Here is a 27,346-nt window from a genome sequence, read left to right on the forward strand (position 1 = left end):
TCTAAGTGGCAGCCTCAGCCTCACAGAGCATCACTGCCCATCACTGCTTCAGAAAAAAGAACTGAGTGCAGGCAAACCTGCCCCCTCCTGCGCTGCTGCAGCAGATCAAGGTCTTTGTCAGCTTTGGAAGAGAGAATAGAGCTGGGAACGGAGCTGTTCTGGCTCTGACACCGGCTTCACTCATAACCTTGAGCAAGTCATTTCACCTCTGTGTGCCGCAGTTCTGCGCGGGGCTAGGGCTTCGGCAGCACCACGTGGCAGCGAGATCTCAGATATTGTTATCTAAAGGGACCTGTGACACCTGGTCAAGAAACATCTTCTGTAAAGTGTTTTGAACTCCTCAGACACTGACTGTAAAAGCATGAACAGTACTTTTTGGGTACAAGCTCCTGGGTTGCCCCAAGATCTTCAGTGCCTTCTGTGCCTGAAGACACACCCCACCCAGCCACCTCAGCACAGAGTAGCTGGGATCCCATACTTCCTTCTCATGCCCCTGCAGTTTGGGGATTTTTTAATATCTGATTAGCTTTTAATAGAACACAATAATTCTAGAAATGATAAGTGTTCTAGGGACAGAAAACCTTCCTTTTCATCCCAAGAGTAAGAGAAGGGTTTGAGCTGAGAGCCATGAGATGGCTGACCTGACAGCTGCAGGGAAGGAGCAGTAGTTCCCAACAGTGAGTAGTTTGGTTTACGCAATTTTTGAAGGCAGTTTGAGGGTTTTTATCTTTATTTTACTGTTTGCTCTATTCCTTATTTTTTTTTTTTCCCTCTCTGTCTTTCGGCTGGAAAGACACCCAAGCCTGTCTTTCATTGCTTTTGGAAAACTGCAAGCAACTATCACCTCAACTGATACAACCTTTTTCTGTCTGGTATTTTTATTCCTTTTCTGCCTATTTTCATTCAGTGACTGCTTCCACCATGCAAATTCTGGATATTCAGTAGTTTTCAAGGCAAAGCTATTATTCGCTCTTCCTTGGCCACAGGGTTTGCTCTCTGTTCAAATATTTGCACTCCCTGAAGGCTGAACTTCATGGGGAACAGACACAAGCCTCCTTTGAACATTATAATGACGTGTAAAAATCTTACCTAACTGTAAGCACTTTTGCAATGTATTACCTGTATTTCAAGAGCTCTGAATTGTTGCTTCCCTGCTTTAAACAAAAAAAAACAAAAGCTACCTATGTGACTTTTTTTGACCTGGCTTCTCCTCAGCTTAAAAAACAAACAAACACAAGAGCAGTTCATGAATCACAATTTCTCTCAACATATTTAGCTGTTTTTCCAATCATTCCTGATGCAGACAAAAAACTGGGACAGCCAGCAGGTACTGAGCAGTCTCTACCCCTTTACTGAAGTTGCTAAGAAACCACTTTGTGCAGAGCATCACATTTTCCTAGCTGGTCAACTCCGAAGTGGAATTTTCTCTGTTCCCTGGCTTAAGCTCACCAAAAGTTTAGATGGGATTTTCTTCGCCAAACCACAGTGGCAGCAGAGGGTACACAGGGCTCACAGTTATTCCACAGCAAAACAACTGAACATATACATTTCCCAAAAGGTCTTTATGTTACGGAGGAGAAAGGGCTGAGGTCAGGCATGAGATGTTTCAGAGTCTCTCACGTACATGAGTTGGAACAAAATCAGTCAGGTCATATTTTACAGCTCCTGTCTACGTGCTTTTTATCCCCAGCTGGAAATATCGAGTCCTGCCTATGGCATGAGCCATCATGTCCCATCTGAAGCGTGTTTTGCCTGTTTCCTCTCACAGATGCATCTACACTGAGCTGCCCACTGCAGAGTGGAGACGCCCCAGCCAGCGAGGAGGGGAGGCAGGCGATGCTCTGGCTCAGCCCGCGCCATTCTGTCTGCCCTGAGCTGCCCAGCAGCGGGAGGTGGTGGCAACCCCTGGGATGGATCTGGTGCCCTTTGAGTTGGCGGGTAGGTCTGCACTTGACCTCCACAGATGGAGGATTGATTTTGATGTGGACAGGAAGCATTCATACACTGAGGTGGGGGAAATAAAGTTCAAGAATTTCAGATGGGGCTGTAAATGGACTGGTTTTTCTAATGTTTGTGGAGTTTTCCCTCACTGCCCTTTTGACGTTTAGCATAAGGGCGCCTGGAAAATTTTCACATTAACATCCGGCACTTCACTGCTGAAAAAAAAGGGGAGATGATCCAAGGGGGAGATTCACAACCTAAATCTGGTCGTGAATCTCTAAGATGGAATAAGGTACCCATGGGAAGAAGTGTGTCTCCATGCTTTGTGATCTGGGAGCATTACCCGTCAGGATGATGGATGCACAGCTCTCACGAGAGGGCACGAACGCTGCGAAGGGGTTATAAGCCTCCGGTTTAAAAGTGAAAGTCAAGGAAGCAAGCCTTGAAATGAGGCATGGGATCAAAAAAATTCATGGAGGGAGGAAAAACTATTATATCATAAAACATAAAGCAGTGTGGATATTAAAGATCATATTAAAAGAGAGAGAGGCTGAGGGCAGGCAGGTGGCTTGGGTGCAAGGAGGGCACAGAGCAGACCTGACATCCCCCAGCTGCCCCAGGCAGAATCAGGGCACCAAAACCATCACAGATCTTTAAACTCCCAAGCACACCAGATGAAAGGTGTGCATACTGTATGACAGAGGAAAAATCCTCTTTGTGGGCCTCCCAGTTTTGAATTTTACCTTTACTTTAGACTGGTGATGTTCTCCTTCACATTAGGGGAAACAGCTTTCTCCTTAAACCCAGAGGGTTTCCCACCTTTTAAAAACTCTTTAAAAAACTAAGGGCTTCAAAAACTTTTCCAGAGTAACAGTAATGCAGAAAGAAGGCTGTTGAGACTTGATACAATTTGACCTGTAAAATCATTCACCTCAGTGTCTCCTGCTCTTCTCTCTCTGGCGACCCAAGCCACAGCCTGCATGAAGGCTTTCCTTCAGGCTGGAGATTGAGCCTCCTGCGGTGGAGATGTGCTGGCAGAGGGACTTTCATGGAGGAGCTGTGAGTAGTTGCTACCCGGTGAGCACCGCACAGCTGCATTTCTTCACTCAGGGTCACCCCACCTCGATCTCTTGAGATCTCTGAGCAGCTGAAGTGGTGATGAACAGAAAGGTGAAAAGACTGAGCCAAGGTATGGACAGTCTTAGCTTGAGGTGGGGCCTTCTTGCAAGCCTGAGGAACCTCAAACCCAAGACCTCTCCTCACCCTCAAGTCTCACCACTGAATTTTCGACCAGAAGAGGTTTTCCTCAACTATGAAAGTCTCAGCAGTTTCCCTTCTCCCCAGTGCCATTTAGCCCCTTCACAATCCATGGTGTGAGCCTGCAGCAACAGACCAATTCCCTCTTCCCTGAGCACAGCCTTTTCTCCCACTCAAAGGTACCATAATTCCCCACTGAAAAAAAAAAAAATTAAAAGTACCAAAACACCTTTTACAGCCTTTTCAGCACTTTCTCACAGCACCAGGCCTGCCAAGGATTTAGTTATGGGATCCTCCCCAAAGTTTTGGAGAGGTTGCTTCAGTCTCCACCATCCCTAGGTGCTTACAGACTCTGTACTTCTCCCCAGCTCACTGCAGACAGCTTTTAGACAAGTTCACTCCCAACAGCCTCCTCTCTCCACCTTTATATCACTTATCAGTTATTAACAGTCCAGGTGCCTTCCATTTCCTAATGCTGAGCATCCCTCCCCTCCCTCTGCACCAGGCTCCACTGCCATCACTGCCTCCCCCTCTGCAGATGGTGGGGCCATGCAAGAGAATTCCCTAAACTGTCCTGTTTGGGCTTCCCAGTAAATCTCCTCATTCCTCCTCAGACTGCAGTGATATTGACTGCATTGCAGACACACATACTTTGCTCAGGTTCCTTAATTAGCTTCATCTTATTTTAGTTTGCATAAACCACATTCTCTTTTTATTGCATAAACTATTTCTTTCCTCTCAACCACTTGTGGTGCTCCAGCCAGTTTGCTTCCAAACCAGAGGGCTAAATTTAATCCCCCACTCCCCATTCAGCTTTCTCCATTTACAGTATTTTTTTTTTTTGGTCATGTTTTTTTTTCCCCTTTCTTTTCTTTTCTTTTCTTTTTTTTTTTTTCCTTCTTTCCAAGAGGCTGGGCTTCCTTTTCTGTCCATAAGCCCTCCTATTTCCCCCTGCCCCCTGGATGCCTGCCTACCTTTACTCTAAAATCCAGAGGAGGATCCAATACACTTAGTTTGCCAGCTCTTCAAGAGGTATCTAAGGAGGCTGACAGGAGTTTGATGGTCTCTCTTGCAGCCAGTGGCAGCTAACGTGGTCTGAAACCCTCTCTCTCCTTTTTGCCATTCACACACAGTACTTACTCTTCAAGCCTGCTGCTGCTGCCACTGCCTGAAAGGACCTGAAATACCACACAGGGAATTTTGATTTCTTCTGGGGAACCGAAGAAGAAAATTTAAAAAAAAAAAAAAAAAGACAGCAAAACTCATCTGGAGATTGTGAAGAAGACGTACAGTAATAGGAAGAAGTGGCAAGCTCTTTCCTCCTTGAACGCCAAAAAGCACCTCATTTCTCTGCCAGGTGTATGGGACTTAGATTCTGGAAGCACTGCACTGAATTGTTAGAGGTAAGGTGTTGCACTTTCCTCCCTCCTCTCTCTTTGGTATCTTTTCCTTAACTTTCCTACTTCTTTCCTCAATGCTCTCCTAAAGATGCAGGCTCTCCATCAGTGGATTGGCTGTTTCCCTGGTGAGCAGCCAGCAGAGAAATGTGAGAAAAGTTGTAAACTGCTTGAGCCCGTTTCTCTACAGAGTTTCCCTTCCGCAAGCAACGCTTGCTGTCGAGGGGAGCCTGTGCCTGGCGTGCCTCTCGGCACAATGGTCCTCACCCACAATCCATCCCTTACGGGGATCAAACCTACGGCCAGAGGCAACAACTATGTGTTAAGTTTGTTAGTCAGCTTGGGGAAGGGAGGGAATGCAAACCGTCCATCTTAAGAAATATATAGCCAAAACCGTGAGGCAGAGAGAGGGTTATTCCCGTTCTCCTTCCCCAAAAGACCCTCCAACCCACTGGTGATTTTTTTGTGATGGATTTCAGCTACTGCTCGAGCCCTAGTGATGTTTCTGATCCTGCTTCTGAGTGTTGGGGAAGGAGGCTGCCGTCGTGCCGATTTGTTGCCGGTGTCCTAAACAGCCGCGGGTTTTCTAGTGATTATTGCTTCCATCGGCATCATTGCTTTGCTGTACAGAATGCAGAGGCTGATCTCTGAGCTAGAGGGGTATCAGGCTCCGTAGGGGCTGACAAGTGCAGGAAGAGAATGAAAAGAGCCTGGATGCCAGAGGGTTTGACAGCGCGCTCCCCTTGCCTGAGGATGGCAGGGACTGGTGCTTGGCAGAGTCTGCTGGGTTATTTCCAGTTAGCTGCTCTGGGCGTTACTCCGTACCTGCCTTTTTCCAAATCCATTTGCGGATGGAGCATATTTTTAGCAATAGTTTGCAAAGAGCTGAGCTCTTCTGCAGCAGCAGACAGAGAAAAAAAAAAAGGTTTTCTTTTTCAGAATCGCTATCAGAAATTTCTTTTTCATTCATTTACTACTTTTTAAGACTTTTCACTTAAATCGTGTGCTAAGTAGCAGTCTACCCTCTGCATGTAGCAGAAAGTATGCTTTTTAACCTCTCCCTTTTGAGCTGTTTAGCCAAAAAAAAACCCCTTCAGTTTGAAAAGCTTTCCTAACTTTCTAAAATAACTTTGCCAGGTGTGGAAAGAGGGGAACATACCACAACGAAATAGTTGGGAGAGAGGAATTTTTTAGCATTCCTCACTATTTTGGTTTTCATCTAAAGGACACCGGCCGGGCAGAGGGGCAGGTGGTTTGGGGACTGAGTCTGGTGGTTCTGCAGATCCTGCAAAGGAGGGCAATCCTGCGCACCGTTGGAAGCAGAACTATTTCTTTCTTTGCTTTGGTTGTTTGACGTTATATTTTCCTGCTGGCTTCAGAGACTGTATCTGCTTGATAGGTCAAAGGGGAGATGTTGCCCCTTTCTGAGATGTTTCAAATTGCTGCCAGGGTGCAGAAAAATGAGGCATCACCTCTCACCACAGCCGGATGGGGCAGAGGGTGAGGGCTGGAGATGTACCTGTGCTGGCTGAGCGCTCTCAGCTGCCTGAACGGTCTTTGAGGGAAAACTCCATCTGTTCCACCTGAACTGCTGTTTAATGTTTCCTGTAATCACCTCCATGTACAGTAGCAGAGTTTGACAGCAGCACGAGGGCTGGAGGATGGATGAGTGAAGAGAGATGAGATAGGAAATTGAGGGGGTGAAAGAGAGGGAGGGAAAAACTTACTAAAGAAAATAAGATATTAAATAAAGTTCAGGAGACTTAGCACTGTCAGAGCAAACAGCAGCTCATCACCATAAAATACTACTTAATTAGTGAGGAACAGTAAGGGGTTTAGAGGAGAAGAGGATGGATGGTATCACTTAAAAGATAGAAACAAACGAATGGATGTGTAAATTAAAAGAGAGACTAGATTGTTGTTCAGTGCTCTGGTGTCACCCAGGGATGTGCATAATGATCAGAAACCCTGGCAACTCCAAAACGTACTCCATTATTCGTCTTTTCTACCCTCTTCTCTCTCTGGGGCAGATCCTCTGCAAACGTTCTGTTGCACAGATCCAGTGACTTCATTGCCTTCCCATGTGGGAACGTGGGCTGGTGGAGGGCCAACTGGTCCCATTTAAAAAAATCAACGGGACCTTTCTTAGCTGCCTGAGACATCTTTTCCACTGCCACCCTCCTCCGTCTCCTTGCTTCCCCCTTTCCCTGGCCAGTAGTGGGACGGCTGCTCTACCACAAGACAACCTTCCCGGAGCCACTTTTTTCCTCCTCCTCCTCCTCCTCCTCCTCCTCCTCCTCCTTCTCCTCCTCCTCTTCTTGCCCCCCCAAACCCATGGCAGGCTCCACGTGTGAAACAAGCTGGGCTGTGTGTGCTGCTCTCAGGCAGCTTCCCAGCAGCAGCAACAAAAGCCGTGTTCATAGCGGGTCTGGACCACATACGGAGCCAGCGCGCGACGGCTGCCGAGCGGCCCAGAGCAGCCAGGGCTGTTTAAAGAGTGAAAGAGAGAGAGAGAGCGACGGCAAAGAGAGGGAGCTGTTATATATTTAAAAAAAAAAAAAAATAACTTGAGCCCAGCGCAACAACGGAAACCTTACAGTTTACTTTTCAAAACTCAGTGCTTCCTTGTGAGAGGGCAGAACAGCTGGGCCTGTGTGCAGGGCGCGGGGCTGCGGGCTCTGCCTGCGCGCACAAGGGCGAGTGTGTGCGCGCCGCCTCCCCTTCCCTCCCCGCTCAATGGACTCACAGTATAAATCTCAAGAAGCTTTTTGTTGGCCTGATGAATAGGTGGGGGGTTTTGTCGTGCTACCCGCACAGCCTTTTTTGAGATGCTTTGCACCGACATTTTTTTTTCCCTCCGTGTGCTTTTTGTTGGGCTTTCCCTTTTTTAATAAAAATTTCCATTTCTCCCTTGCATGATATTGCCCCTCCCCAGTGATTGCTCCATACAGAGCAGAGAGCAGAAGGTTGGGGGGAATGATGAGAAATACCAGAATCATTCCACCTGGGTGGAACGAGCCTCCATGTGCTTTAGCTGTTGAAATGCCGTGAGGTGTTAAGTAGCGGCCCTGTGGACCACCTCGCTCCGATTTCCTTCCCCTGACTTTACAAGCCCAACCTCTGTGCCGTCAGCTTTAGTGACCTAACGCTCCCCATGGCTTCAGCCTGTTGACCGAGGCGGCTGGAGCCATGATGAAAGGCTAAGGGAGATGATGTGACTTGGGCATGTCGGCCACGCACCCAAGTCCAGAAGCCACCAGGTCTCCATTCCCACTGCATAAGCGGCACAGGAGCAGCCTGGGAGCCGGCTTTGCCTGTGGGTTTCCATGGCTCTGCCATTCCCTGAGGCTGGCTGAGAAGGAAACCTTGCTGTGCTTGTGAGCTGGAGGGGAGGACAGAAAGGGCTCTGATGAGAAAAGGGAGCGAGAGATGAATGCAGGGGAATGGGAAACCTCTGACAAGCATAATGGTCTGGGTTTTCACCTTTGTAGTTGCTCTTTATGTCAACCAAGGCATGGCAAGTCATGGCTTTTCTCCAAACCCCAGTGCAAGCCAGAAGACACCTGGGGCACTTGAAGTGGAGGGAACTTTGGGGGAGACCCAAAATTAACTCAGATGAGGAGTTCTGCCTTGCTGCTCCGTTCCCCCCAGGTTGTCACCATGTCCTGAGAGTGTGGAGGCTTGTGATAGAAAGGAGCAGTGATTGCTGCGAAGAACTTGGGCGATGGAATATTCCGGGAAGGACAAGCCGGTGCTGTTTGACCTGGCAGCCGTACTCGCTACTACAGTTAGTGAGGCACCACATGAACCTTGAACAGGGGCATAGTCCTGGTTCCCACCATGTTAGGGAGCCAGAGATCTGCTGAAGCACCTTGATGCTGCACAAGGTGGAAGGAGCTGAACCCAGCCTTGCTCCAGGCCCAGCTGTGGGTAAGGCACATCCCGGAAGAAAGGCACTCGCTTCAACAGAGGCCACATCAACATGAGACAAAAGAGTTTCTGCTAGAGCAACCACATTGTGTAGTAGGGATGAAGCGATCAGGACAGGAAATTTCTTCTGGCAGCGTGGTGCTCATGAGTTAGGCCTGAGAGGAGTAAAGCCATGCCCAATAAACCTAGCTTACATTAGCGGGAGAATATGGAATGTAAATACTCATGCTTGAAGGCATAAGGTAACCACTAAATGCCTAGTGTTAAAAAGAAACTTCCTCCTCAGCAATTTATTCCCTATTTTTCGATGATGAGAACTTCGCTCTGAAGCTGGTGATATAGGTCTTGTCCAAGACAGGATACTGGCCTGGACACACCATCGGTTTCATCTGGTCTGGCAATTTCTATCTGCCTTTGGCTTCTCAAATGCCCTTGGTTAGCACTGGGCAGAGGGCTCAGACCCTTTATTAGCAGTAGTGTAGAAAACCACCAAAGGACAGAAGGAATTGTGATGGTTGCACGAGATACAGATTTGTCCTAATAGGCGAGAAATTTAAATAGGAATAATTTGACAGGAAAAAAAGATCCATAGGGAAAACTAACAAGAAATAACAAAGGAACATCTCCTAACTGAGTTTAGATCACAGACTGGAGGAAAAAGATGTGTAAAAAAAAATGCAGAGGCAAAAAAATGCAGCAACTGATAAACAGGTGAAAGTTATGGTGCTGATCACTTCCAGCTGGAGCCCCCATCCATCAGTCACACCTCCAGCGGGAATGCAGACGCTGTGCAGGCAATCAAATAACCTGTAATCCACAGTAAAATCTGCTGGTCCTGCTGGGATCCCACGCAGGGTCAGGGATAAATCGCCACCACAACCCTGGAAATCCCCGGACACCACAGGATTTGCCCAGGGCGGGGGCAGATTCAGTAGTTTTGCTGGCACAAATCTCTTGATTTCAGAAGATTACTCCAGCTTACTGTGGTACAGCACTGTAGATCTGAGTGTAATTAACATTACATCATTTGTACCAGAGTTTCAAGACTGAAATAATCATGTAGGTCACATATTGGAAATTACGGGATGGCTTTCATATAAATGATTAACAGTCACTATTACTTACCCCAGAAAAATGGTTTCTATGGTCTTTGGTGTATAAATAATACCCTGTACCTCCATAGCGCTTGACTTCAAAGCAATACTTTAGTGCTGTACCATAACGAATACCCTCCCATTCTGTAATAACCGGTCTGCAAATGATGTCTTTTCCTCTGCTGTAAATTATACTGTGCAGTTACTGCCACTGCTGCTATTGCATTCAGTCTGGTTGGTAAATAATACTCTTTCCCTACCATTGTATCTGGGGTTTAAATAATACCCTGTCTGCATACGGCAGTTGGCGTGTAAGCGTCACCCTAATGCTGCTCGGTGCTTTGGAGTGCACAGAACATCCTGCTGCTGCAGAACAAATTGCAGCCTTCCTCTCCGTAGTATTTGCCCTCTAAATATTACCCTGCTGGTTTATATAGCACTTATTGTATAAATAATACCCTGCTGTCTCGCAGTAATTGGTATGTAAGTGATACAATCAGACTGCGGGGTACTTAATCCGCTAATACCGCCTGCTACACTGGCATTAGGTGACACGGCCAGGCTGTGCAGTGGAGGATGCTGGGCTCCCACCTCAGCCCTTTATTGATGTTACTTGCGCCTTCTCTCAAATACCAGGGTGCTCAGCAGCCACAGAGCTGGAGCTGTCCTGCAGCCATCACCACATGTCAGCAGGGAAAGGGGGTCACCCCTTTGCTCGGTCAGATATCTCACAGGATCTTGACCCTTCCTGGTGTCCTCCAAGATCACAAGCCATTTTGCCAAAGACAGAGCAAAAAGTCCCTTCAAGATTCCCAGATTCCCTGCAGTTTGCCTCCTAAAACAACCCCTTGATGCTAGCTAACAGCAGAGATCACCTTCCAGTCTCAATGTACGGTTTCCTGACCATTACAGGACAGCACAAAATTATTTAGCACTACTGGTAATGTTGAGTCATGTTTAGCAGAGAACAGAAGAGTCTTCATTGCTCTTATTGCTCAGCTCTGAATCTGTCCAGCATTTTTTAAATGCTCCAGACCAACCCCAGCATGCCCCTGAGACTGCAGCACTCTGTGGTGTTGTACCCATTTCATCTGTGCAATTATTCCTGTGTCGGTACACCGATAGGCGTGTGCATCCTCCTTTACACCTTTCTGAAGTATGTAAATGCTGGTTTGGGCCATTCTGTTGCTGTAGCCAGACAGGGTTACAGGCGTGAAGATCTGAGAGCCAATCAAGATTGTCATTTCAGTTCATGTTCAATGCTGTGCTTCCAGCTCTCACTAATATTCCCAAAGGAACTCTGAGTTAGCTAGCCCAGGCACCATCGCCACTCCAACCAAGACTGCACTGAGTTCAGTGTGGGCTGCAAAATCTTCCTGAGAAGCAAGATGAGTTCTTGGGTTAGTTGTCTTTTGCTGGACATCACCCTGCCACGGCATGGTGCTTAGCCGGGTGGTGGCCAGCTCCATTTTGTCTACAGTATGTAGTGGCGTTCCTCTTGAAGAAATTAGGGAAAGTGCCCCTCAGTTTTCATCTACATTTGCCATTAGGGAAACTACGTATTCTACCCTAGAGACCCTGTTTCAAAGAGTCAACAGTTTTCTGTCCTTTCTCCTGCTAGCCCCACCAGACATTCTCTTTTAGTCAAGGTAAGGTTTGTAGGCAGAGGTGATATCTCCAAGAGCAGCTGGAAAATAAGTATTCTTCAGCTAACACAAGCCTCTTTTCCAGCTTCTCAATCCACACAGGCCACTTCACTTCTGTTCTGGTTTTGTCCAGTTTCATACAGTCGCTACTGGCTTCCTAGTTTGAATAAGCACATTGGACCAACATAAACCCACAAATATTATGCTCATCCCTTTCTTTCCGGGGTGCTAAGGCCCCCTGCTCCTCCCATGTCATCCATGGCAGCTCAGCTGCTCATGTGTTGTTGGACAGAGAGTATTTTGGCAGCTTCAGAATCAGTCCAGTGTCAAAGGCAAGAAGACTGGGTTTGCTTATGCTTGAAATGCAAACACCTCTCTCACGCTGCAGTCTCAGATTAATGCTGAAGCTTTACTCGTGCCTCCATTGGTGAAAGTGAAGACACTCAAATGCGCTGGTTGGCACCTTCTCTTCAGTCCTGGCACAATTTATTTCCAATTTCTTCTATTCTTCAACTGGATTGCTCTGTTCTGCATCTGCAAATACAGCTGACTGTTTTTCTGTAGATCTGCAGTGCTTCATGCATCAGAGATCTCTCTCTCATCTGCACTGTTGGTGTAATTAAACAATAATATTTTGAAACTAATTGGGTGTCAGGGTCATCAGACACTCAGATAGCTGATTGGATTTATCTCCCTTATAAAATTATGTCATTTTCCAGAAGTTGCTTTAGGGACCAAAGACCACTTCTTGCAGAAGCAGCAGAGTGCCTGAAGACACAGGGAAGCACATCTGCAAATTCCATTAGGTGCCTCCCTCATCTATTTGCATCTTGAAATTCTGAAATGCCATGGACAATTTGGCAGGCTATCAGAGTTCTACTAAACAATTTTGACATTCCCAGAAATCTCACAGCATCCACGTGAAAGTGTGCTGTATCTATTGCTGTTGTGTCAAAACTTGTAATAGAGATCTTTTAAAACTCACTTTAGAAGCCATCCGTTAATTTTGTTAAGAACCAAGCCCTTGTTTCTCTTGCTCTCCAAAATACTTGCTTATACGTTTCATTCTCCTCTGTGACATCTTTACAGTAAGAAGGAGATTGCATTGAGTTTTTCAAAGAGCAAGCACAGAGCACACAGCCCAAGGGAAGAGGATGTCCAACATGGCTTTTGAACACCCTCAATGCTGCACAGCAGGCTTGAGAGGATGGACAAGCCTGGGGTCTTCATGGACCAATCTTTGAGGGCCAGAATGCACATCACCCATAGCCCCTCACCTTTCCAGTGTACTTCCATTAAAAATCATTAACTTAAACCATGACTCATTCAACCATCTTTGCAGGAATGCTCATCCTAAATGTTAGAGAATATTTTTGTTTTGAACATCTAGTCAACTAGTTTTACTGAATATTTCACCCATTGTGTGGTTTATTTAAATTATGTGGATCAATGTGCACTGGTGGCTTTTCAGTTGGAGCTATGGAATTACTCTGATCTGCAGACTGCTCCACGACAGTACCCAGACATTAGGTATGATTAGATCCAGTTCTCATACTGTGTGTAAAAGCCAAACAGGATTTTCCTTGCTGTGTTGTCTTATGGAATTAATTCTTCTAAAAGCAGAGTGCTCTGTACAAACTTCTGGGACTTTGGACTTCCTTTTGAGAGCTCTCGCTGCTGTCTGTTTGGGACTTGCAAGCAGTTACTTGTCTAGACTGAGTTTTAATTCCAGAACTCGGGCTTAATGTTCCTAACCTCAGAGGTAAATGGCATCTTTTCTACTGATTCCAGTGGTAACTGGATCTGGCCACCAGATAATTTACCTGCCCATCTTATTGGAAGAATTACAAGATATTTTGGTTTAAATGGATCATAATTATTACTTGCCTTTGAATTCGTCTTTTATGCCAATAGTATAAAAAATTTTTTTACTTTTATACAAATTCTCTTTGTGAGTTGCTCTTGATTTTGAGTTAAAATACCAGTGTAGCGTGCTCCAGAATCCATTTTAAAGCCCACATCTCCTCCATCAATGCTGGAGCGTATTTGCTAGTTTGAAACACTTTGCTAGGCAGTTATTTTGCCTATAAGGGGAATCTGTGTTGGTGCCTTTCTGATCAGTGGGGGCACTGGTTTTAAGGTATTCCACATACCTCTGGAAAAAAAAAAGTTTTTCTATTGGCCTTACAGAATGCTTCATCAAACAGTGGGCAACGTTTTGGCTTTCTGCCCTCAACCACATATCATGTATAGGAATTTATGTGCCTCTCAGAAAAAAAAATTGTATTCCCTTGTAATTGCTGTTTTGGTTTCTTCCATACCTCACTTTCTCTTTTTGAAGGTGTGACATACGGACTTTGCTTAGCAAACTGTAGATTTGGGCTTAACAGCAGTGGCTCTCCAAAAGTCTGTGGCTTATGCAAAGGTTAAATTTCTTTCCCTTCGCAGTCTACACCTTGCAGAATGCTTTTATATTTCATGTAAGAATTTTGCTTTTGTTCAGGATTCCCGTGGTCTCCCCAAATTCACATTTGTGCTCTCTAGGCTTGGTCAGCAGCGTACTTTCTAGATGGCAAGATGTTTAAGGCAGGGAGTATTGTCTGCCTGTGCTGGGATAATTCAGTGGAGCCCTGAGATCTGAGCCATTATGAAAAGATTATTGATATGCATTCGTTGACCTTAGACTGAATCTAATTTTAGAGAGGCTAATTGCCTCCATCTTGCTCTCTCTTTCAATGTCACACCATCACAGCTGTTTCCTAAGTAACACCATACCTATGCCCATTTGTAAATTCATGTATATGTAGAGAGAAAGTTCTATATACACATACACATTTAGGTCAAGGAGTTTGGTTTTTTTTTTTTTTTTTAAAAAAAGTGTATTGTTTCTATTCTTCAGACTGATTTCACCATGTGTTTGAAGGGAACAGACTTTTCAGTGTGGGCAGAGATTTGTGAAGACACTGAGATCTCCTCTGGAAAAAAGCAAAAGGCTATGATTCAGTTTTGGATTGAACAATAGGTCTCATATGATTAAGAATTTATCCTTTTTCATTTGTTGCTAGTCTCAGAAAGTGTTTGTTTGAAGGGTTTTCTTGGGAAGTTTTGGACTGATCCAAAATGGAAATATCAGCCAGAACTAAGGGAACAGAAACCCTTCTGCCAATTCTTCCCTTTCGCAATGTGAGGGGTCCCGTTATCTTTCCTGCTGGGTGGGAGAATATAGCACTCAGAGACCAACATCCACCTTCATGGAGGAGCCAGTGGTAGAAGAGAACAATTTCTTAGGTGTTTTTTTTATCACCTTGCCTCTTCCCTTCCAACTCCTTACCATTCTCATAAAGTAGGGCTTAAAGCTGTTGAGATCTCTGATGGATGGTCTTCCCTGTGGCAAACCCAAAACAAGCTTTTTTGGCTGTGAACTGTTTTGTCGTTATCTTCTTTCTTGTCTTGTTTTGTTTTGTGCTGGACAATTTGGCTTGGTCCAAAAGCATCACTATAGTAGAAAAAAACAAGAGGAAGATTTATTTTCTGCCTGGAGTCCCTGTTGGTTTCTTCCCAAGAAGAAAAGAACAGGCTGAACCAAAGGCAGGAATTACTGTTTGGATCAAGTGACTTGACAAGTGAATAGGAGCAGTGGATGAGTGTCCGTGCCCAACAGGACAGCCCCTAGCAAGGAGAGCTTAGCATCCCTTGGTGTTCCCAACATGGTGAAATCCCCTCGGAACTGGTGCAGGACAGGGCAGATGACTGCGCTTTGAGGTACCTCCATCCCCCACAAGGAATGGAGCAATATTAAAATAAACAGGGACCTTATTGACTGAGCCAGTTAAATTGAATTAAATACACACTGTGTGTCTTGGCTGAGAGGGAAGAGGGCACTGAATGCCAGAACGGTCTCCTGGTATATGAACAGTTTCAGCACACAGAAAAGGAAGGAATTGTACAAGGATGCAGGGCTACTAGGTGCCATGAGATGGCACCAACTTGGGGAGCGGCTGAGGATGAATATAAAGGAAAAACCTGGAAGAAGAGATAGCTTGATGAGATTTTAAAAGAGCCTTAAACTGCCCCTGCTCAGCACCCACCTGCTGCGTGACTTGGTCCCCAGAAGGGAGGCTGATGGGAAGCGCATTTGCCATGGTCCACATAATCTTCCATCACTGCTAAAGCTGTCAGGAGGGGGACAAAGTGGGCTGGGGAAGCTAGACTAGGAGGAAATGAGAGGAGACAGCAATCCATTCTCCTGCTGTCATGCATGAGGCAGTTTCAGGGGGTGCAATGCCCAGCCATTGATTAAATTTCCCTAGAACCAGAGATGGGAGTGAAAAGCTGCTTCTCTTTCTTAATCCTTCCTGTACCATTCAATCTCCTAGATTAGCACAAGCTGCCATGACTGTTTTGTGCTCAGTCTAGTTGTTAGGGGTTTGCTGGCAGAGGAAACTGAGAAGTAGGAGAGTCTTCCTCAACATAGCCAAGGCAGCAAAACCCTCATCATGGTCTGAATGTGAAGTCTGTGGTCTCTGTTTATACTGTGTTCCCTCTCCATAAACTGCTAGGCAAAACCAGTACGGTGCCTCCAGAACTGAGGTTCATCATATGAGTCCCAGACAGCGGACAACTTTGATGAAAACCTGCTCCAATGTTTTGGTAACGAGCTGCCTTCAGACACCGAGATGCGTGAGATCCTTCATCAGCAGTAGCAAAACCCACACTTGCATTATGGCTGGGGGTTCACATTGCTGCCAGAAAAAAAAAATGTGTGAAGTCCTAGTGACTACAGGCTTGGGAGGAAAAGCTCTTTTGCTCTTAGGAGACACTGTCTACTTGCCTGCACAAGGAGTGCAGGTGAACATTGATATGCATGTGCCTTTCTAAGGCACTCCAAATAGTTTGAGCATCTGGAAACAAGAGAAAATAGAAATCCCTTGCTTCTCCACTGAAAGTGCCACTGATCTGCTCAGTAGGAAAAGATGGTTCTCCATCTTCTGGGGTTATGAAGAAAAAGAATGCCAAGAGATTGGTAGATTTCAAATCTTGCAGATTATTTATGGCAAGTAGTAACATTCACTTGGACAACTGGCACTATCTTCTGAACAGCACAGGGCAGGATGTCTCCCCCGTTTCCAGCCAGTAATCAGAAAGGCTCAGGCCATCTCCCATGCCATTTGCCCTTTTGTCTTCCAGGTCATCCCAAAGGGAGGATCTAGTCAAGATTACACCTTCCTAGCAAAACTAAACTGTGCATGTCTTGAATTTATGAGACAGGAAATCTACTTGGGAGGAAAGCTAGGGCTGAAACAGCCTCATTTAAGTAAATCTAAGCACAGTGTTTACATAATGTCTGGAATTAATGCAGAGAAAACTTTCAGGTGCCAACTTTGGAAAGAGAAAACGGGGAGCAAAAAGAGGCAGATACTGAGACTGTGATGAAGCTGGAAGCTCTTCCTCCAGGTTGAATGGAAGGTTGCTTTTTACTGCTGTTAACCACCAGCAGCATGTTATACTGTGTAATCCAAAGACCAGATAGGATGTGATTGCTCACCTGTCTCTTCTGTGTTCGAGCTGTGACAGTGTGAGGATGTTTAGTATTACCAGCTCTGTGTATTCCCAGCATGGATGGTCTCACCAAAGATCATGGTGCCGCGTGATGCATGTAGCACTTCAGTAGAAGGTGTCCTTAGCAAGAGGTTGCTGCAGCCTTTGTATCTTGTAAAAGGCACCTGTTCACCTGAAGAGATGTGAATACAAGCCAAGGCTGTGCACAATATTGCACATGATTGATACAAACATGTCATTAGCATGACGCAAACGTGTGGTTATTACAGAGACCCTACAGCCATGCACATGGTCTCGTGGCTCCCACCGTGAATCTCCTAACTTTGTTCACTTTCCAAGCCCACCTCACCTGGAGCACAGCAAGAGGAAAAATCTTTACCATTGTGAAGCTGACAGAGACCAGCTTGATGTCTTTTCCAGTCCTGCTCAGTGCCTTGTTAGATGAACTTTCATATCACATTTCTTAGGAGCACATACGCTGCATCCAAGGCAACTTTGGGTAGCAGAGTATTAGTGGATATCAGATTTGGGCAGTAGCTAGCGAAGTCAGTGAAGACTTAGGTCTCCGTGCCTATGGATTGTGTATTAAAACATGGTTTCAAAGGCATTACGGATTTCTGAAAAACAGCCTTCTGAAGGGCTGAGCTGGGTAAGAGCAGAAGGGAAGCAAGGCAGAAGAAGTCTACACATCTCTCGCCAGCGTAGAAGCACTGCAGAGATTTGCTTCTCTGCAGTCACGTTTGCATCTTGTTCTGTGGCCAGAGAGGGATGTTTTCTCATTTTTAAGGCAGCTGCTTTGCACAAATGAGGTTTCAACCTCCTCATGAAACAAGTGAGAAGTCAAATTCTGCACTGGTAAAAATCCCCAGTGCAGCCTGTGCATCATTCTCACACTCCAGCAGATTAACGGGCCATCTCCCAGCTGGGGCAAGTAGCTCCTGTCTGTGAGCTTTACCCGTCCCACACCAGTGCTCTCAGCATCAGCAGAGGACCTGCCTGCGTGTTTAGCTGATGTCTGCCGGGAGAAGGTAGTTATGTGGTGATCTAGAGAGGCCTTACCAAGTTAATGGAAGGAGGGTTTTCCAGTCTTCTCTTTCTCCTGCTCTGTACTGGGCTTAAATAGCTCCAATCCTAAGTGCACAGAAACAACAGCTTTTGCATTTCGCAGTGGGCTTTACAGTCAGACAGTGCATTTGAATTGAAAAAGTTGTTACTTGAAGAGCTTGTTCTTGATGTCCATCTTCACACTCAACATCCAGGGAGGATCTCGTTTCTCTTCTTTGGTGTTTTGATGGGTTTCCTTCCTACATCTAGGGGAGCTTTGCTCAAGGCTGACAGCAGCTCCAAGTGTAGACTGTAACTTTCTTTCCCTGGGAAATAATTGTTTACCTGCCTTTTGCTACCAAAGAAGGGTGATGGGTGATTGTCATTTCTAGTGACAGCGTATCTTGGAGGAAAGTGATTTCCAAGTTCCATTGCTTGTAGATTGAATTCTTCCATCCTATCCCAAGTGAAGGGATAGATCCTAATTACATCTGACTGCTGTGCATAAAAAAAACAAGGTATAAGGAGGCTTTATGAAGGCCATAGTCACCATCCCATCTCTAAAAGTTAGATGTCTAACAGTGCTCCAGGTTCCCTTACTAGCCAGAGAGAAATGGCTGAACCAGTCTTTAAATGTTCTCAACCAAGACATCTATTTCAGAAGGAGATGAATAGCCCTTTAGAAGTTTCTTTTTCTCCCCTTGGAGTAGAGAGGATTCTGAGTGCGAGCTTCAGCTCGTCTCAAAGGCTCATTGTTCCCTTGAATTTAGAGGCTCTAGGGGTTGTTTGAATATGGCTCTTGCTTTCCATATTGAGCAGACTCTCAGGGCCATGGCAGCTCAGGACTTGGTGCTGATCCCACACCTTGCATGAAAGGCTCCAGCTGTCATCTGCTCGCACTAACGGACATTTTGCAACTTTACTGTCCCTGAAGGGTAGGAAAATTGATGGTGTGTGTGTTGCCAGTGACAGACAGTTCTGGTTTTCCTGTAACAGAGCTAGTTTTGGGGTGGCCAGTGGTATGGGTTTCTGCTGTTCTGGAGCCTGTCTGTTTAGCTTGCTTCTGATCTCTTCGGGGAAAAAAAAAAAGAGAAAAAAAGAAAGAAAAGGAGAAATGCTGCCGAACCTAATGGAGATGTAATATAAAAACAATCTAAATCAGGGGAGAATGAGAATGATCCTGTGGTAGATGCCAGAAAAGAGATAAATGCTTATAAAGCTTTTTGTGTTCAGTAGGACTTTTATTCCAGACCACACATACGAGCTTGGATCTCTAGCTGAACCTAGCATCTGACTCTTTAGATTTTGCTAAGATTTCCTGTGGCATCTTGCTTACTGAAAGCATGTCCATACATCCTTGGGTATTTTGGCTTTTCCTGCACTGTATGTGCAATATAATTATATAAATAGTCACATTGTAACAGACTGCAACTTATTTATTGAAAGAAAAGTGATAAAGACAGTGAAAATGGAATAACACAGAACCAAAAATCACAGGTCGAGGTAATTTTGGTTCTTTATGGAGGAGGACAGAGGGGAGATCTGTACCACAGGTTATTGACAAGGGGACACTGATGCCATCACCAGGGTGTGTTAGCAGAGCTGGGTCTGACTGTGTTCACGTCTGCAGTAGCAAGGGGTGCTTGAGGACAGGAACCAGCTGAGGCTCGAGGTGAAACCTGACATTATTCCTAGTCTTCAACAAATGTTCTCTGCTCTGTGCTTTATGCTCTAAGTATGCACCAGTGCTGACAGTTTGCCATCTCCTGTAGCAATCCAGGCAGCCAACACGGCAGAACTGTCAGCATGTGGAGGACTACTTCCTTCGATGACAAAATATCTGAGCAGTTACTGCCGTGTGTCTTTCTGATTGGGGAAAAAAAAAGGACTTTATTGTTCCAGGGATGGTTTCGAAACAGAGCAGGCGGGAGCAGCATCCAAGCTGCTCTGTACATAAAGACCTTACTCTCAGAATGGTTTGGAAGCCAGACAGAATGGAATATTTCTCCTATTTTCTTTACAGCTGAAAAAACATGAAAAATCACAGGAGTGCATTTATTGCCATATTTCAGTTCCAAAGTTTGCCTTATTTAAAAAAAAAAGAAGTAGAAGAAATAAAACTAGTTTTGCCCACCTTCTTCACTCCCCCCTCCATTTCCCTCCCATTTCCTGGACCAGGCTGAGGTTTTCAACAGAAAAGCTCTCAGTCCTGCACAGAGGCTGGGAACATGCAGAGGGACAATAAAGTGTTTGTTCGTACAGATCACAGAGGAACAGTCTGTAGTTTTACATGGTGGAGAAACCACTGCTGGACACTTAAGCCTCCAAGAACATTGGACATGCTGTCTAAACGTAGATGAGAGCCCTCCTGATGTGTCTGTTGGGTGGTGGTGTCTTCTCAGACCTCACCAAACTCTTGGTCCACAGCGCTGGTGCCTGAAAATAATAGTGCTGAAATAAGGCTAGATGGAGACAACCATCTGTCCTAGAGAAACTAAGGACTGTTACCTGATGGGGAGTAAACAGGGGATGGAAAACCCGTTGAAGAGAAAGAATCCAAAGCCAAATGAGTAGTGCTGGTTTTGACTCTTGCTCAGGAGCCTCTTTATATCCACAATTTTAAAGGAAATATTGTCTTTGGAAATACCTTTATGGCCAGGCATATCTTCTAGGTAATGAGTGGTATTTTATTAGCTGCCAGAAACAATATGTAATCGTATTAAAGGTCTTCCAAAACTGAGAAACAAGGAAGCTTAAAATGACCCATCCGCCCCCATCCAAAACAAAGAAAAGGACAACAGCAGGATTAAGGGTGATGAAAATAAATTTAATTGCAACAAGGGTGATTAACATGGTCTGGAACAAGCAAAGGCCGCAAGAGAAACTGCAGATGGGACTCAATTAAAACAGACTAGAACAGAAAATGCTTTCCAGCAAGCAAACAAGTGAGACTGTGCTGCGAATGGGCCATCTGGCTATTTTCCACTGCACAGCCTTACTGTGTAGGCACTTTGTTGGACCTTCACTGTAGTGACTTTTCCTTTTTCTTGCTCCGTCCAGATTCTTCAGTCCTTTGAAAACCTGGGGACAGGGTTGGAAGAGTAAGGGATTAAACTTGTCTGCACATGTGTACACACTTCCCTCCACACACACTTAGATTCTCAAATAAACACATTTATATGCAGCCAATTTAGGACAGTCTGCACACAAGTTGATACAGAAGCACGGCCTTAAGCATGAAATAAAGTGGCAATAAACTTCAGTGAAAGGGACAGTTGTTCTCTGGGGTGGAGAGCTCCTGAGCCTACCAGCATTTCCCAACTCTGTCTTTTTTGGAAGGGGAAGAGCTTTTCCTGAATTCTTCCTGGCCCAGACTGAATTGGAGAGAGCCTTGTTTCTGTCTTCGTCACTGGTTAGAGAAGGTAGGATGGTTGGGATTTTTGTGGCAGTTTGGTTGGATTCTTGTTTCTCCAGTCTGCTTGGTTATTCTGATGCAGAGGCATAGCCATGAGCCGGCGTAACTTGTCCTACCTCCTCCTCTCTTCTCACCACAAACGCTGCCTGCTCCAGCTGTTCTCCCAGCAAGCACAAATGGAGTTTTGCAAGAAAGTAATCAGCAGCGTTGGAAGGTTTTTGTAGCATTGACCTTGCAGAAAGCGTAGCGTGATCATCACTGCTTCTGTGTAGAGCTCTGTGCTGCAAGAATTAGTCCCTCTCAGTGCTCGCCATTGGAGCTTGGACAGTGTTCTCTTAGTTGTCACCCTAGGAGGAGCTCCGCCAAAGTGTCTGCAGACTTTTTCTACTAGAAGTTAAGGACCTTGCAACTGAACTGGAGTTGTCAGCAGGCACCTGGTAGCTCCTATGGGTTCAGTAGCTCCCATTTTTCTAGTAGCCAGGCTACCTCAATTATTTTCAAAAAAGTAGTCAAATTAAATTATTTCCGTAAGTCTGTCTTGTTTATGACATATGTGGTAGGGACATTGACTGTATCCCCAACGTGTTTCTCAGATCCACCTCTCTACTTAGCCGTTCAGCCATAGCTGGGGGCCATCACTAAGATGCTGAGCAGGGGACATTCCTGCCACTTCTCAGCCTGCTCCAGGCTTTACTCTACCTTTACTCAGTCATGCAGCTCAGGCACTTCCTTATCCATGGGCATGTACCAGATCCCGTCTTGGCAAGCACACACCACCCCAGGTTGGTTCTGCCATGTGCTGGATGGTACCTTTGTGCTCCTTTGATGCAGCTCATCTGGTCTGACCTCACACCTCTCTAGAGACAACATCCACACTCAAGCTAATCACTTTCCTCTGCCCTGACTGTCAGTGGAGAGCGGTTATCAGTTTTGAAGTATGTGCTACATAATCTGTTTTGGATGTTGCTCTTGAATGAGAGGAATGACCTCCCTGGTTGCCTTGGCTGGACAGACCAGATCTCCATCATTCTGTGCTATCCATCTCCGCTCAGGCAGACTCCTGCCTTTGCTTACTTCCAGAACTGCTCCTTGAAGCAGCTGTTTGCTCAGTACCTTGTGCTTGGACATGCCACTGGAGACAACGTGGAGTGGAAATATTACAGCATGGAACCAGTGCTGTAAAAAATGGACATTATTCAAAGGCATTGCCAGCATAGTGAATCCCAACAAGAGCTGTGTGCAGGCTCAGGGTTGGATCTCTTTGGCGCTCTTAAGGGGAGTGAAAAATGGAGATCAACATTGCAAACAGCACCCTGAGGAGTAGGTTGGGTTTCTTACTGGCAGGGTGTCAACACTTTCGCAGAATACACCCAAAACAGTGTTATTGCGATTTGTTTAACCACTGCTCACAAGGAAAAGCCATTGCCTCTGGGCTTCTGTGGGAAAACAGGAGGTTGGGTTTTTTCCTCCATAGTTGCAAAGATACTGCTAGTCCCAGCTGTTATTGTATGAGGCTATTTTCCCTTGTGAAAGATCAGCATAAAGCTTGAAAAAAACTAGGAGTACATGAGCCTGTCTTAGCTTTGGGGACACACTGAATTTCCTCTATTTAGGGCGTTTTGTTTTGTGATGTCTAACTGATGCACAGATGAACCTGCTCTCCTCCTACCCGTTGCCAATGTACACAGAAATAACAACTATGTGGGACTCAGAACAATACCAGTTTGCTGTAAACATGGCCCCTAAAAGTCTTTTCAGCCAACCAGCTCCTGTTTTATTTAAACATCTCTGTTTCCATATTCTAGGATGTTTCTGTTCTTTAGTAGGTAATCCTGGTCTAAAGCTGCCTGCTTCTCTTGGTTTATCGCATGACACTCAGGGCTGTCCAGCTTTGATTCTGGCAAAACACAGAGCTGACTGAAAAGTACCCAATTTAAGGAGCCTGGAGGAGTAAGAGATTTTATTTAACGCTCAAGCAGATATCATGAGTAAAGACTTCATTACTGATGGCTAGGAGAGTGTCCTCTACCTGAATCCCCTCCAAGTGCCTTCTACCCTGAAGGGTCCACCCGTGCTCCCAGGACTTGCGTGATCTTTGCTTTCTGATTTCTCCTTTTATCCAGAGGATGGGAATGGAGGATATCCACTGGAATGGCAGCTTTGGGATGGTGCAAGCAGAAATAACCTGAGCCCACCCCACAACCTTATTCCAGGGAGACAGCACCCAGGCGATGTCGGGCTGGTCCATGGTGAAAGCAGTGACCGACTCTAGGAGGGCTCTGGATGCACAGTCCCACACTTATTTGTTCTTGTAGGAAGCACTCCTCTAGCTAAACAAGAATATGCCTCAGCTAGTGAACTTCAGTTTCCCTGCAAAGTTTAAAGATATGCCAAAATGCTGAAGCTGCGTCTGCTTCAAGCTTCCTGCAGTGCCTCTTGTGTTAGCCGTGACACGGAGCTGGGGGATGCCTTGCCTGTGCGGACTTCAGGCATGGCTGGCTTGAGCAGGGAAGGGGGTTAATTTTACAGGATGCCTTTTTTGCCTTAGATCCTACAAGGCAGGTAAAAAAATTGTGTGATATTCATAAACAAGGTTCCTGGTACTGCCTAGAGCCAGGCAAGATGAATAGTACAAGAGCAGAGATCGAAACAGTGATACATTTGTATTCATGAATTTTAGTGTCAGAAGGGACCATTCTGGGCTTATCTCTTGGGAATGTAGGCCCCTTAAACTTCACCCTGTTACCTCTGCATTGAGCCCACTAACTTGCATATGCCTAACCTATGTCTTCCAAAGAAGACTTCAAGTCTGGATTCAAAGCTACAGAAGAATAGAAACTCTCTTTCTTCCCTTGGTATCTGACCCATTACCCCTGTTTAGAATGTGGGCTTTGTTTCCCACTTGAGTTTGCTTGGCATATGGTTCCCAGCTATTAGTTCTGGTGATGACTTTATATTTGATCAAAGATCCCTTTAGCATCAGCAGCTTCTGCTTGAAACAATATTTGTGTGCTGTTGTCAACTTCTAGGTCTTTTTTTGTGTGATGTTGTGACAATAATTAGATTCAGACTTCCTAGTCTCCCTCGATAAGGCATTTCCTCCAGCCCTCAGATCCTTGCTAATGGGTATGTTCTGCACCATCTTTTCCTGATATCCTTATGCCAACCCAGAGGTGCATACGGTATTCCCATTGCTTACCACTGATGCACTGGTGCATCCTGTTTGGTTTTATATCAGATGATGGCAGTAGCTCTCCTGAGTGACTCTTTCCAGAATAAAACATCCCATTGTCAGGCATGTTCTGCATCCCTTGTATAATTTTATATTTGATTCTATTAAAATAGAGTCTGTTTGGAAACACACTGGATCTAATACCAAGCTCTGTAGACACCCATTAGAAATACTTTCTTCAACAACAGTGCGCCTCAGACAGCTCCTTTCAGAGACCTGCCAGCTAGGCTTCTGCTGAGCCATCTTAATGTATGTACCACTGACAGTACATATCTTCATCTCATGGCACCCTGTGAAAGTCAAACCTTATCAAAATCTAATTACATTGTGTTACAACCATGCAGGCAGCTTTATCAGACAAACTTAGAATCATGCCAACTAATAAAATCAAGTTTGGAAGCACCTGTTTTATATACAAGTGCCTCAACTAAGATTAATATTATGCCTATTCTTCGGTGCATAATGAGTTGAAGTCTGTATCAGATTTTCCATTATAATGCCTGGAATTTATGTCAATCAAACTAACGTGTATTTATGAGGCTCATCCTTGTGTATCTTGCCTGACTATTGGCACAGTGTTCAATATTCAGGACCTGCCCCAGTGCTCCAGCACATATTATAAATGAACATCAGTGGGCCAGCAATTTACTCAGCCGGCTCTTTAAGGACTCTTGGGTACGGCTGTTTAGCCAAGCTGATTTCAGACTGTTTATACATAGCAGATGGTGTTTCCAATTCTCCTTGCTTACTGATGAGCAGAAGATACTTCATTGCCCGCCACGGCCCATCCTATGGCCCCCCGCAACCCATCCTATGGGCACATTGCTCTGCCATCGTCCAGCTACTGACTGCCAAACGCTTCTGCCTCTTTTGCAGCATGGTGGTTGACTTGGTACTGGCCATCAGGAGAGGGAAAGGGTGAAGTCAACCATCACTCTGCAGTAGAGGTTCATAATATATTGCTTATGCAGATATCATTCCTAATGAGAGAGACACCCAAACAAACACACTGCTCCATGATTTCCCCCTTGAGGTTGTCACTTGCCTGAAATTTTATTCCCAGGCCCAACAGAAATTCAGATACATCCATTTGATCATGTTCACCCCTACAGATGCAAACTCAAGCCTCTATGCTTCTCTGTCGATGTGTTCCAGCCCTGTCCTGTCCTATTTTCTGCCAGTATAGGTGTCTGTATTCCCTGAAGATTTCACAAAGATAAGATTTTGTGGAGTGTCAGGTTGAAATGAATGAATTCTAGGAGGTCAATTTTTTTGTAAGTGAAAGGCTAATGCTGACTGAGGTTTATTTTTGGCCTTTTCTTCTGCCAGTGAGGATATTTAATGGACTTTTCTGCAAGGTGGATAGGCAGATACTCAGAATGTTCCCTGTCAGCTGAAGTTAGCTGGGATCTTTCTAGATCACAGGAGTTAAACAGACAATATTTGGACAGGTGACCTCAAAGGAAACAGCAGTGATTCAGCAGGTGTGGTCCTTCCTTCTGAGTCAGTGCTGAAATGTGACACCAAATGATGCTGTGTTGACAGAGGACATGTTTTTTATTTGAAATATTAAAACTAACTTGAGCATTTACAGCTATTCAAAATCCTATGACATTATACTGGATGATAATCCAGTTAGGATTAACTCAGTTGGCCTCCTTATATTGCTTCTGCCATTCAATGTCAGGAAGATGATCCTTTCCTTTCCCAAAGCTTTCAGAAGTAGCAGGTTGCTCTGACTAATTGAGCAATCCCAAGAGGATATTTTTAGAGTTAAGATGCCCAGAATTTTATCCTGTGGATTTCTTGTATCAGCTCAGGATCTATTTGCAGTTAAGGCTGTGTATGCTGTCAACGCAAGAGTATCAGACCAAAGCATTATAACCTTTGGCTTTTCCACCGTGTAGAGGGCAGACTTCCCCTCAGAGCACTTCAAGGTGTACAAAATGCATCCCGTCATCTCACCTGAGAGTCAGTGCTGGCTTGAATTGAGGATGCTGGTGAGGGGCAGCTCCTATTCTGAGGCAAAGGCTTAGTGGATGGTCCCTCTTGAGTAAATACATCATAAGTGTGAAGATCTGTTGGAAAATCATCTTTCTGCTCCACAGGGAAGATTGAATCACAAGAGAGAGAATGGGAGAGCAGTATAATGACTGATTTACGATAACACTTCAGTCTGTTGTACACAGCAGAACATCATATTTATTTTTCTCACGGACTCATTTCCTGAAGCAAGAGGCATTTTGAGACAGCGTCCTTCCCCAAGGACTGGCTTTCACTGCCAGCCACATGTAGGAGGCTTAAGGGGCGGCTGAAAGCATCACGCTGCCTGGCACCAGCATCCACAGCACTCTGCTCCCTGTGAACATACAGTTGTCATAAATCCTTTCTCCCTGTGTTGTCTCTTGCAGGTAAACTATGACCACTTTACTATTAGTGTTTGTGTGTTTGCGAGTCATCACCGCAACCGTCTCTGTGGAGCTCTCAGGTACGTGCCCCGGGTGCGGGAAAGCGTGACTGAGCGATGCGCTGCGCTCTGGTCCCATCCCCAAGCACGGGCTGCTGCCAGAAATAAGTGTACCCAAGATCTGCTCTGTGTACACGCAGGGCTTCTCTATTTGGCCAGCTGCTATGCCATAGCCTCTCACTACTCCCGTGCTTGGGGACCCAGGGAGATAGCTTCAGGCAAAGGCAGATTATGGCGAAACCAATGGAATTTCAGCATTCCCTTTTCTTAAGCCCTATCAGGCGTGATCTTGTATCACGGGCAGCAGCTACACTGCAGTAGAGCCCTTCATTCTCTTCATTCCCACATCCAGCACTGGTCCAAA

At 45.4% G+C, this 27,346-nt stretch overlaps 1 protein-coding gene across 1 annotated transcript in view; it reads left to right on the forward strand.

Annotated features, from left to right (window-relative positions):
• Positions 1-4,506: 4,506 nt before the first annotated feature.
• The window catches only part of ACAN (aggrecan), a 50,513-nt gene continuing 27,673 nt past the window's right edge, over positions 4,507-27,346 (forward strand). The window contains exons 1-2 of the mRNA XM_086757143.1: positions 4,507-4,601; positions 26,927-27,003. Of these exons, the coding sequence (XP_086613269.1) occupies positions 26,934-27,003 (70 nt within the window). The 5' untranslated portion in view covers positions 4,507-4,601; positions 26,927-26,933. The remainder of the gene's footprint in view (positions 4,602-26,926; positions 27,004-27,346) is intronic.

The sequence above is a fragment of the Chlamydotis macqueenii genome, chromosome 12, assembly GCF_036417535.1.
Source record: "Chlamydotis macqueenii isolate bChlMac1 chromosome 12, bChlMac1.mat, whole genome shotgun sequence".
Taxonomy (NCBI): Eukaryota; Metazoa; Chordata; class Aves; order Otidiformes; family Otididae; genus Chlamydotis; species Chlamydotis macqueenii.